General features: G+C 38.8%; 1 protein-coding gene across 1 annotated transcript in view; it reads left to right on the forward strand.

Annotated features, from left to right (window-relative positions):
• The window catches only part of SPMIP7 (sperm microtubule inner protein 7), a 56,816-nt gene that overhangs the window by 34,529 nt on the left and 10,142 nt on the right, over positions 1 to 12,145 (forward strand). The window contains exons 6-7 of the mRNA XM_067745514.1: positions 6,118 to 6,159; positions 7,411 to 7,518. Coding sequence (XP_067601615.1) covers positions 6,118 to 6,159; positions 7,411 to 7,518 — 150 coding nt within the window. The remainder of the gene's footprint in view (positions 1 to 6,117; positions 6,160 to 7,410; positions 7,519 to 12,145) is intronic.

Below are 12,145 nucleotides of genomic sequence, written 5' to 3' on the forward strand. Positions count from 1 at the left end.
GACCAGATGGCTTCTCAGGGGAATTCTATCAAACATTTAGAGAAGAGCTAACACCTATCCTTCTCAAACTCTTCCCAAATATAGCACAGGGAGGAACACTCCCAAGCTCATTCTACGAGGCCACCATCACCCTGATACCAAAACTAGAAAAAGATGTCACAAAAAAAGAAAACTATAGGCCAGTAATACTGATGAACATAAATGCAAAAGTCCTCAACAAAATACTAGCAAACACAATCAAACAGCACATTAAAAGGATCATACACCATGATCAAGTGGAGTTTATCCCAGGAATGCAAGGATTCTTCAATATACCCAAATCAATCAACGTGATACACCATATTGACAAATAGAAGGAGAAAAACCATATGATCATCTCAACAGATGCAGAAAAAGTTTTTGACAAAATTCAACACCCAGGTTTCCCTGGTGGAGCAGTGGTTGAGAGTCTGCCTGCCAATGCAGGGGACACGGGTTTGTGCCCCAGTCCAGGAAGATCCCACATGCCGCGGAGCAGCTAGGCCTGTGAGCCATGGCCACTGAGCCTGCAGGTCCAGAGCCTGTGCTCTGCAACGGGAGAGGCCACAGCAGTGAGAGGCCCACGTACCGCAAAAAAAAAAAAAAAATTCAACACCCATTAATGATAAAACCCTCCAGAAAGTAGGCATAGAGGGAACTTATCTCAACATAATAAAGGCCATATATGACAAACCCACAGCCAACATTGCTCTCAATGGTGAACAATTGAAACCATTTCCACTAAGATCAGGAACAAGACAAGGCTGTCCATTCTCACCTCTATTATTCAACTTAGTTTTGGAAGTTTTAGCCACAGCAATCAGAGAAGAAAAATAAATAAAAGGAATCCAAGTTGGAAAAGGAGAAGAAAACTGTCACTGTTTGCAGATAACATGTTACTATACATACAGAATCCTAAAGATGGTACCAGAAAACTACTAGAGCTAATCAATGAATTTGGTAAAGTTGTAGGATACAAAATTAATGCACAGAAATCTCTTGCATTCCTATACGCTAATGATGAAAAATCTGAAAGAGTAATTAGGAAACACTCCTATTTATCATTGCAACAAAAAGAATAAAATACCTAGGCATAAACCTGCCTAAGGAGAAAAAAGACCTCTATGCAGAAAGCTATAAGACACTAATGAAAGAAATTAAAGATGATACAAACAGATGGAAAGATATAGCATGTTCTTGGATTGGAAGAATCAACATTGTGAAAATGACTATGTTACCCAAAACAATCTACAGATTCAATGCAATCCCGATCAAACTACCAATGGCATTTTTCACAGAACAAGAACAAAAAAGTTCACAATTTGTATGGAAACACAAAAGACTCTGAATAGCCAAAACAATCTTGAGAAAGAAAAACGAGCTGGAGGAATCAGGCTCCCTGACTTCAGACTATACTACAAAGCTACAGTAATCAAGACAGTATGATACTGGCACAAAAACAGAAATATAGATCAATGGAACAGGATAGAAAGCCCAGAGATAAACCCATGCACATATGATCACCTTGTCTTTGATAAAGGAGGCAAGAATATACAATGGAGAAAAGACAGCCTCTTCCATAAGTGGTGCTGGCAATACTGGACAGCTACATGTAAAAGAATGAAATCAGAACACTCCCTAACACCATAAACAAAAATGAACTCAAAATGGATTAACGACCTTAATGTAAGGCCAGACACTATAAAACTCTTAGAAGAAAACATAGGCAGAACACTCTATGACATAAATCATAGCAAGATCCTTTTTGACTCACCTCCTAGACTACGGGAAATTGAAACAAACAAATGGGACCTAATGAAACTTAAAAACTTTTGCATAGCAAAAGAAACCATAAACAAGACGAAATGACAGCCTTCAGAATTGGAGAAAATATTTGCAAATGAAGCAACTGACAAAGGATTAATCTCCAAAATATACAAGCAGCTCAATAACAAAAAAACAAAGAACCCAATCCAAAAATGGACAGAAGACCTCAACAGACATTTCTACAAAGAAGACATACAGATTGCCAACAAACACATGAAAGGATGCTCAACATCACTAATCATTAGAGAAATGCAAATCAAAACTACAATGAGGTATCACCTCACACCGGTCAGAATGGCCATCATCAAAAAATCTGCAAACAGTAAATGCTGGAGAGGGTGTGGAGTAAAGGGAACCCTCTTGCACTGTTCATGGGAATGTAAATTGACACAGCCACTCTGGAGAACAGTATGGAGGTTCCTTAAAAAACTAAAAGTACAACTACCATACTACCCAGCAATCCCACTACTGGGCATATATGCTGAGAAAACCATAATTCAAAAAGAGACCTGTACCACAATGTTCATTGCAGCACTATTTACAATAGCCAGGACATGGAAGCAACCTAAGTGTCCATTGACAGATGAATGGATAAAGATGTGGCACATATATACAATGGAATATTACTCAGCCATAAAAAGAAACGAAATTGAGTTATTAGTTGTGAGGTGGATGGACCTAGAATCTCTCATACAGAGTGAAGTAAGTCAGAAACAGAAAAACAAATACCATATGCTAACAGATATATATGGAATCTTAAAAAAAAATGGTTCTAAGGAACCTAGGGGCAGCAGATGTAGAGAATGGACTTGAGGACACGGGGAGCGGGAAGGGTATGCTGGGACGAAGTGAGACAGTAGCACTGACATATGTACACTACCAAATGTAAAATAGATAGCTAGTGGGAAGCAGCTGGGAGCACAGGGAGATCAGCTCGGTGCTTTGTGACCACCTAGAGGGGTGGGATAGGGAGGAAGATGCAAGAGGGAGGGGATATGGGGATATATATATACATATAGCTGATTCACTTTGTTATACAGCAGAAACTAACACAACATTGTAAAGCAATTATACTGCGATAAAGATGTTAAAAAAAGGATTTTTTTTAATTTTTAGAATAAAAAAGTGTAGTTAAGTGGAAATATGCAAAACCATAATCAAGTTTAAATGTTGAATCTGGAATTGCAAGTAATGACAGTATTGAGAAAAATATTGAGTCGTGTCAGCAAACTGATTTTACTGAGCCATATTCTAAAATCAGTATTTAAAGTTTTGATAAAGATTATTTAAAAGATGGTTTAACCAAAGGTATAAAACACCCCAATAAAAATAATAGATTCCAATGTATAAATTGAATGGTAATAATTTAAATCAAAGATTAAAACATTCAAAATATAAGTTCCTTATAAACACAGCAAGCTGGAATAGTTGATAATCCCATTCAAATATCTTTTAAAAGAATAAAGATGTAAATTGCTGGTGCTAACTCTTAATATTACATGAGTGCTAATAAAAAAACTTTATTAGCGAGAATTCCCTGGCAGTCCAGTGGTTGGAACTCGACCTAACCACTGCCATGGTGGTTAGGTTAGGCCCTTTCACTGCCATGGGCCCAGGTTCAATCTCTGGTTGAGGAACTAAGATTCCACAAGCCACGTGTCACAGCCAAAAAAAAAGAAAAGAAAAGAAAAGAAAAGAAAATCTTTATTAGCATCTTTCTATTTACAGGTCATGTGGTAAAATGGCAAATAGCTCACCCAGTTTCTATGCATCCATTGCATTTATTGTTTTAATGATGAATCATCTACTGAACTAAAAGCTGTAAGTCCTAGTCAGTTCTGCCATATCTCAGAACTCCTGCGGGATCCACTCACCTTGGAGCCTTCCCCTAGTAAATGCTGCTCCCATTAGCAAGAAAAACCTATATGTGAATGCTCATAACAGCTCTAATCATAATCTTCAAAACCTAGAAACAACCAAGATTGCTTTCAACAGGTGAATGGAAAAACACGTATTGGATAAAGATACTAGAGTAGAGCTACACAATGAAAAAGCACAAATGCAACACACAACAATATGGATGAATCTAAAAAGCATTTTGCTCAATGAAAACAGCCAGATCCAAAAGATCTCATACTGCATGATTCCTTTTTTTTTTTTGCGGTACGCGGGCCTCTCACTGTTGTGGCCTTTCCCGTTACAGAGCACAGGCCCTGGATGCGCAGGCTCAGCGGCCATGGCTCACGGGCCCAGCCGCTCCGCGGCATGTGGGATCTTCCCGGACCGGGGCAAGAACCCGTGTCCCCTGCATCGGCAGGCGGACTCTCAACCACTGCGCCACCAGGGAAGCCCTGCATGATTCCTTTTATATGACATTCTAGAAAAGGCAAAACTACAAGGGTAGGAGTAGATCAGTGGCTACCAGGATTTGGGAGAGGGGGACAGCATTGAAGACAAAGAGCCTGTAAACAAACATTAGGACGATGGAACAGTTCTATATGGTTCTGTGGTGCTGGCCACATGACAGTATTTCTCAAACCCATAGAACTCTATGTACACCATAGAGAACAAACTGTACTGAATGCAAAGTAAAAAATAGAGAAAGAGAGAGAAAGGTATACCAGGGTGGTGGGAAAATCCAGGATGGAATTCGGAAGGTAAAAAGTGCATCTGTATTACAAACAAATGACATAACTACATTTAAGTGGATGGGGGAAAACAGGAGTGATCCTAAATTTGGACCTTCATACACTTGGAAATAGTATTTTGACACAGAACTGTAAGGCTAATGACAAAAAGAACTGTATGTAAGTACTATCTGTACTCTACTTGGTAAATGTGTTTCTCACCAAGAAACAGGTTGGCAATTCTAAACTTCTTACATGTATACTCCATGTAAGAACATGTAGTGTGACTTGTGCCTTTTTGTCACATTTTGTTACATGTGACAAAAAGTAAATCTTTGGCAGATGGTGAGAGGCAGGTCTCACACTGTCAGAGAAGGCGGAGAATGAGCCCCGTGGTGCTGATTAGACTTGGGGGCCTCCACGAACTCATGTTTACAGGCACACTTCGTTTTGTTGTGCTTCACAGGTTCTGTGTTTTTTACAAATGGAAGGTTTGTGGCAACCCTGCCTCGAGCAAGTTTATCGGGGCCGTTTTTCCAACAGCATTTGCTCACTTTGCATCTCTGTGTCACATTTTGGTCATTCTCACAATATTTCAAACTTTTTCATTATTATTATATTTGTAACGGTGGTCTGTGATCAGTGATCTTTAATGTTACTAGTGCAACAAGATTTCAGCTTGCTGAAGACTTAGATTACGGTTAGCATTTTTTAGCAGTAAAGTATTTTTAAATTAAGGTATGGACATTTTTAGACATAATGCCATTGTACATTAATAGACTACAGTTTAGTATAAACATAATTTTTATATGCACTGGGAAATCAAAAAATTTGTGTTACTCGCTTTACTGTGGTATTCACTTTTATTGCTGTGATCTGGAACCGAACCCATAATATCTCTGAGGTATCCCTTTATATATATATATATATATATATATATATTGCAGAAAGTGAATACAGAAATATATGTAGATATATGGATACACACGGGTTCAAATGCACCCAGATATTCCTAGCTCTGTCCGCTGGGAGGGCCTAGAAGCAGGGACACACAAGCAGCCAGAAGCATGTCTAGCTCCAAAATGTTGGTTTAAAACGCCACTCTCCAATAAAAGACATTGTGAGATCCTTGGGAAAATGGCTGATTCTAGGGTTGGAGCAGGGAAAGTACACAATAAACCCAAGCTCCCCTAAGCGCCCTAAGTAACTGCCATCTTGTGTACGTCACTGAACTCCTTTGGGCCACAGTCGCTGCCTCTCCACCATGGAGAGTTACACTAAATGGTCAGTAAGAGCCAGTCAAATGTGGACCCTCTGTGTGTCTAAGAAAATGAGAGGTCAGCTTTGCCACATATGACATGTCTAACCATTGAGGACAAAAACAGCAAAGAAAAACCCAGGAGAAGAGGCTTTGGAGCTAAATCGTAAGAGTCAACAAGGACTTACGTGTTCTTGGCTGTTTGGAGTGAATTTGTTCTGTGCTTGATTTTCATCACTTAAAAACTACATCTTTAAATCTTTTCTGCTTAAAATTACCAACTTTTGGAAGCCCATTTCTATGGGATATCTCTGAAGACTTTTTACTCTAATCGTGATGTTTATTAATGTCGATAACTCAGTTGCCTATGTTTTCTCTTTTTCTAAGTGTGAGTCCAAGTTCCAGAAGCAAATACATTCCTCTCTATACGTAAGTAATGTTTCTTAATGTTTTAAAAATTACTAGATTTACATCTAAATTGTAGTTGCTTTCAGCTCACTCATGTTTGTAATTCACTTTTTGAAACAGCTTACACTTTCTAACAGATTTCTAATGTTTTCCTAGCATGCTGCCTGTCAGGAATTTCATCAAAAATGCGTTAAAGATGTTAATAAGAGAAAGAAAGGGGGAGCAGTATCTTCGGTGTTCCCAAATTGGTTATTTTATGAAATAAAATACCTTGGATGCTACTAATATTGGGTGTTGTCAACAAGAAAGACTTTTACACTTGATGTGGAAGCTCCAATGTGCTCGCCAAAGCTAAGGGCAGGAAATGCGATCTCTTGCTTTTCTATTTAAATTTGGCTCTCCGTGGGTGGCACAGATGTGCGTCACCACCCTTTGGGGTCTTCTCTTCTTTATATTGGAGAAGAAATCTTGTGCTTTAGTCAGCTTGGGCTGCTGTCACAACATAGCACAGACTGGGTGGCTTGTAATCAACAGACGTTTATTTCCCACGGTTCTGGAGGCTGGAAGGTAGGGACGGCCAAGGGGTCACAGACTTGTGTCCACGTATGGTTCAGGGGCAAGGAGCTCGTGGTGTCCCTTTTATAAGAACACTAATGACCCAAGTACCTCCCACCTCCTGACACCATCACCTTTGGATGTTAGGGATTCAACGTATGAATTTTGGGGGGACATAAACATTCAGATCACAGTACCTTGGAACAAAGTAAATCCAAGCAAACAGAGGAATCTGGGCCTTTCATCTCTACCCTCCCCCCTCATTACTCCAGCCTCTCCTACCCCACAGTAGAATTGACTCACCTTCCTACCAGTAGCCCCAGAAGCGCCTGCAGGACCCCCTCTCACTGCCGTGGACTAATTGGCCCCGAAGGCACATCGCCAGTTGTCCACAATCCCAGGCACCTGCCCCGTTTCTGTCCCCACAGGAGGCCCCTCAGCTATGGAGACACCCATCTCTGCCTTGCCCCGGCTGCCTCCAAGCTCCAGGGAGGAGTTGGCTCAGGGCTGCAGAAGCAGCTGCTTCTTTGCTCAAAAACACAAACCAGCTGTTGCTCTCACTCTAAAAAAGAGAAAGTCTCCTTACTTTATTTTTTTAAGGCAAATTGTTCCATCACCGTGGTTAATTTTTTGCATTTTGATCTATTTTGGCAAGATTTCCTTTGCAAGTTAGGATATGTTCATCTAGTTTTTCTATGTTTCTTTTCATCCTAACAGTGGTTGCGTGCATTCTACAAATGCTGATGACGTTGACGACCCCTGTGGAGACATCACATCTCTCGCCAAGCCTCGCAGCTCCGAAATTCTTTATACGAGCTCAAGTTGGTGAGTTCCACTTATGATTATTCCCCTCACTTTATTATTCAGGAGGAAACATGGTCATGGGCTTTGCAACGAATGGAGCAATTAAAAAACGGCCCTGGATAAACAACAAGGTCCTACTGTACAGCACAGGGAACTATATTCAATCTCCCAGGATAAACCATAATGGAAAAGAATCAGAAAAAGAATGTATATGTGTATAACTGAGTCACTTTGCTGTACAGCAGAAATTAACACAACATTGTAAATCAACTCGACTTCCATAAAATTAAAAAAAAAAAAACAGCCTGATGCTGCTCACGGCTTAAGAGGAAAGATACCTGAAAGATACCTGAAAGAAAGGTACCTGAAAGGACTGTAGTTTCTCACAAAGGAGGTTATAGTTTTGAGCACTGACTAACCTGGGTGCCTACATATATATGCAATATACCTTTACATGCTATGTTTTATGAATATATTATATATATAATATATACAAAAAGTATGTATATATTCACTTTCACCAGTGGAACTACTGAGCCTCAGAAATTACTTCCCTAGGATTCACAGGATACACTACAGGAAGCTGACATTCTGTGTCTTTTTTTTTTTTTTTTAATTTTTACTGGAGTATAATTGATTTGCAATGTTGTTAGTTTCAGGTGTACAGCAAAGTGAATCAGTTATACATACACATATATCCACTCTTTTTTAGATTCTTTTCCCATATAGGTCATTACAGAGTATTGAATAGAGTTCCCTGTGCTATACATCAGGTTCTTATTAGTTATCTATTTTATACATAGTAGTGTGTATATGTCAATCCCAATCTCCCAATTTATCCCTCCCCCCCTTACCCCCTGGTAACCATAAGTTTGTTTTCTATGTCTGTGGGTCTATTTCTGTTTTGTAAATAAGTTAATTTCTACCCTCTTTTTGGATTCCACATATAAGTGATATCATATGATATGTCTTTGTCTGACTTACTTCACTTAGTGTGATGATATCTAGGTCCATCCATGTTGCTGAAAAGGGCATTATTTCATTCCTTTTTATGGTTGAGTAATATTCCGTGGTATATACGTACCACATCTTCTTCATTATGCCACTGAGCTGCTATACATCATGGCTGTTGCAGGAGGTATCCTGTAAGCCTATAGTGTGAATCACGACAGTATTTTAAATGTTAGCTGCTTTCTATTTTCTTTAAACATCAGTTGTGTCCATGAGACAAAATAGCTAAATTTCACATTGGCTGTCCTTCAGACCTGTTCTACACCCTATAATAATTTTGAATCTTCCTGTGTTATATATTCTGACTCTAATTCTTTTGACTAGTTGGCCAAACTAAAATATGTTTCAAAACTAAATTTGGTTTTAAAATATATTTCTGTAACTTACTGCATTGAAGAATTAAATGAGTTGATCCATTTCAACCAAAAACAAAAAAGAAAGAAAAAAGAGGAGAGAATACATAAAATATTCCATGTACTGTGACAAAGACTTAGCCCTCATGTAGCTTGCAAACCTGCAGGGCCGGTGAGCTCTGCTCACCAGCAATGATAATATAGAGCAGCGTGGAGTGAGTCTCCTGAGCAGTGAGCTTAGTGCTTTTGATCTCAGTTGTACAGAGAGGTCACTTTCACCCACGAGACTTGAAGGCTGTGATGTTTTAGCTGAGTCCTGAGGAACGGTTCGTTGGTTATGATTCTTCCATAATTTCTGCAAGGAAATTATTGCTATTAAACGTGGCAATTCTAAAAAATTTTCAAGAAAGAATATGAGGATAAACCCAACTGAAAATATCCTACTGGCATAAAATTTTATTTCTCCTTTGAAATGTACATCTGAATTTTGGAATGTTTTATGAAACATTCTTGCTAAAGAATAAAATGTATTCTTCTGGGTCATTCTTCAAGGATAGTAAAGAGCAGTCTGGCAGCATTTTAAAAATTTGATGTAGAACATACCATTTAACTTAAGTAAATTTGGGAGCAGGCCATTCTACCTCATCTTGCTGTTAATTAGTGTTTTTAAGGAAAGGAAATTGAATGGATTATGTAAAAGAATTGGACATTAACTGTACTTCCCCAAATTGGCCACTAGAGGGCCTCCGAGGTTGCAAAGTTTCTTCTTTGGATGAGGTTTCATTTTTTTAACAGAATCTTAACCTTTTAACACAAAGAAAGGTTTTCCATTTTTATTATGAGGTATTGATACAAAATGTATAGTGTCATATGTAACATATAAAGCAAAATAACAAGGAAATGCCTGTGCATCCCGGGCCTAGCTAAGGACATAGTACTGTATCTTTTAAGCCACCTGTATATTCCTCCCAACCTCATCTCCTTGGTCTCCTTCCCCAACCCAGAAGTCATCACATCAGACTTTGTGCTTATCCTTTGCTTGCTTTGCTTGATAGTTTAGATACATATACTTGCATCTCTAAACAAAATGTTATGTCCTTTCCACAGTACCACACTGAGCAAAGTACAGAAGAATGCATGCAACATGACATCATTTGCATAAGGTCCAAAACCCAGAAACACGTCAACTTACTTTGTGCCCAGTAGAGTTCCATCCTATTCAAAAGCAAATATGACTCTTCCTTTGTTTCCTCATCTTAAACTTTCTTAAAGGGAAATACGTTTATGAGATCATCTTTAAGGTTCTCATAACCTGTGACAATTAGGACAGGAGCTGTACTTGCCCCGACTCCTTCAGTGGAAGCCGCATTGCAGACAGAGTCAAGGCTACTGCCTCTTGGGTTCAGGTGGTTGGAATCACCAATTTCCCCAAAGGGTAAATGTTTTCAAATTTTCCTCATTCGTTGATTTTGTATTCTGGCCACCATCTCATTTGACATGCCCAATGTATTGGTGGTGATTATACTAATAGTTTTTTTTTTGGTTTTTTTTGTTTGTTTTTTTTCTTGCGGTACACGGGCCTCTCACTGTTGTGGCCTCTCCCATTGCGGAGCACAGGCTCCGGATGCGCAGGCTCAGCGGTCATGGCTCACGGGCCCAGCCGCTCCGCGGCATGTGGGATCTTCCCGGACCGGGGCACGAACCCGTGTCCCCTGCATCGGCAGGCAGACTCTCAACCACTGCGCCACCAGGGAAGCCCTATACTAATAGTTTTAAAAATAACTTTTAAAGTTGTAGAACTGAATCTGATCATTATAGAAAAAAGTACAGGAAAAATTAATAACAATAAAAATATAACTAAACTTTTACACAGAAACATAGGCATTATTAATATTTTGACATATTTCCATCTGTCATCCTGAATCTTGTATCTGTATATTTATATAGCTATGATCATACTACATATATAATTTTTACTACCTTAACATTGCAACATCATCATGGGTACATGTTATTATGAACTCATCATGATTTTTTATTGGTGTAGATGTACTGTCATTGACTAGTTCACTTAGGTTACATATGTAAATTCTTTCCATTTTTTGCTATGATAAATAATGCTGTCAAACACTCTTTAAGTGAATCTTCTTCTAATTTGGAGTTATTTACTTAAGGGAGACTCCTTGAAATGGATTATGAGGTCAAAATATATAAACATTTTTAAGCATGTTACAAAATTCTTTCCTGGAAGTATTGCAAAAATTTACAGTGGAACCAGAGTCTATGTGCAATGTGTACGCACACACACCTTCAATGCTAGCCTTAAAGCTCACCAAATAGCATATTCTTTTCCTTCCAAATGTGTTTATTATAAAAACCATTCAAATATGTTTGTCAAAAGTGGAATACCTCTTTCATTTCCAGGGCCAGTGTTGAAAAGTGATACATGTTTTAGACTTTACCGCCAAACGTGCATGAATTTCTGCCTGTAGGTAGCTGCCTGTCGCTGTGTGTGCATGCGAGTGTGGGGCGGTGTTGGGTTGACAGGTGCAATGGACATTTTCCCAGGCTCTATGCAGGGCTTTGAAAATCTTTTTTAATGGCTGCGTCATATTCCACTACAAGCTATATCATAGTTTACGTAGGCCAAGTAGTTACTAAAATCTCTCCTATTGTTAAAAAAATACAGCAGTAAACATCCTCCACATATATCTTTGCACAGTTTTATGCATCCATTTCTATAGAACAAATCCTTAAGAGCAGAATTGTTGCATGAGTTTTCTCATTAAAATTAATAAAATAGTTTCTGATTTGGTAGTGATGGGCCAGTTATTAAAAGATATTTAGTTAAGGAACTCAAGACATTAATTCAGTTTCCACTGAGGTTCCTAACTTCTAACTTGGGCCTAGTTTAGGAGCTAGAATCCACGATATCCATTGGCTTCAACAGTTCTTGAAGATCAGGCACTGAGTAGAAATTACACACACAAAAAAAAGGTAAAAAGTCAATCCTCACTCATAATCTGTCAAGCAAACAAGGTAAGACTAACGTAGGGACCCCCCCCCCATTTTTTTCCCAATCTGTTTTTTCATCCTACTCTTAAATACTAGAGCCATATTCTTTGCAAGAGCTTATTATAAAATGAGATGGAAGAGAAGTTTGTTTTCAGGTAGTAATTATTTTGTGGCCCACATTGTTTGAAAATGCCTAGCATTCAGGAGTCATCAGTGCAAAGTGCCTGACTAGAGAACGATGTGTAACAGCAGATCTGTGCAGACCTGGG

The sequence above is a fragment of the Pseudorca crassidens genome, chromosome 8, assembly GCF_039906515.1.
Source record: "Pseudorca crassidens isolate mPseCra1 chromosome 8, mPseCra1.hap1, whole genome shotgun sequence".
NCBI classification, from domain to species: domain Eukaryota; kingdom Metazoa; phylum Chordata; class Mammalia; order Artiodactyla; family Delphinidae; genus Pseudorca; species Pseudorca crassidens.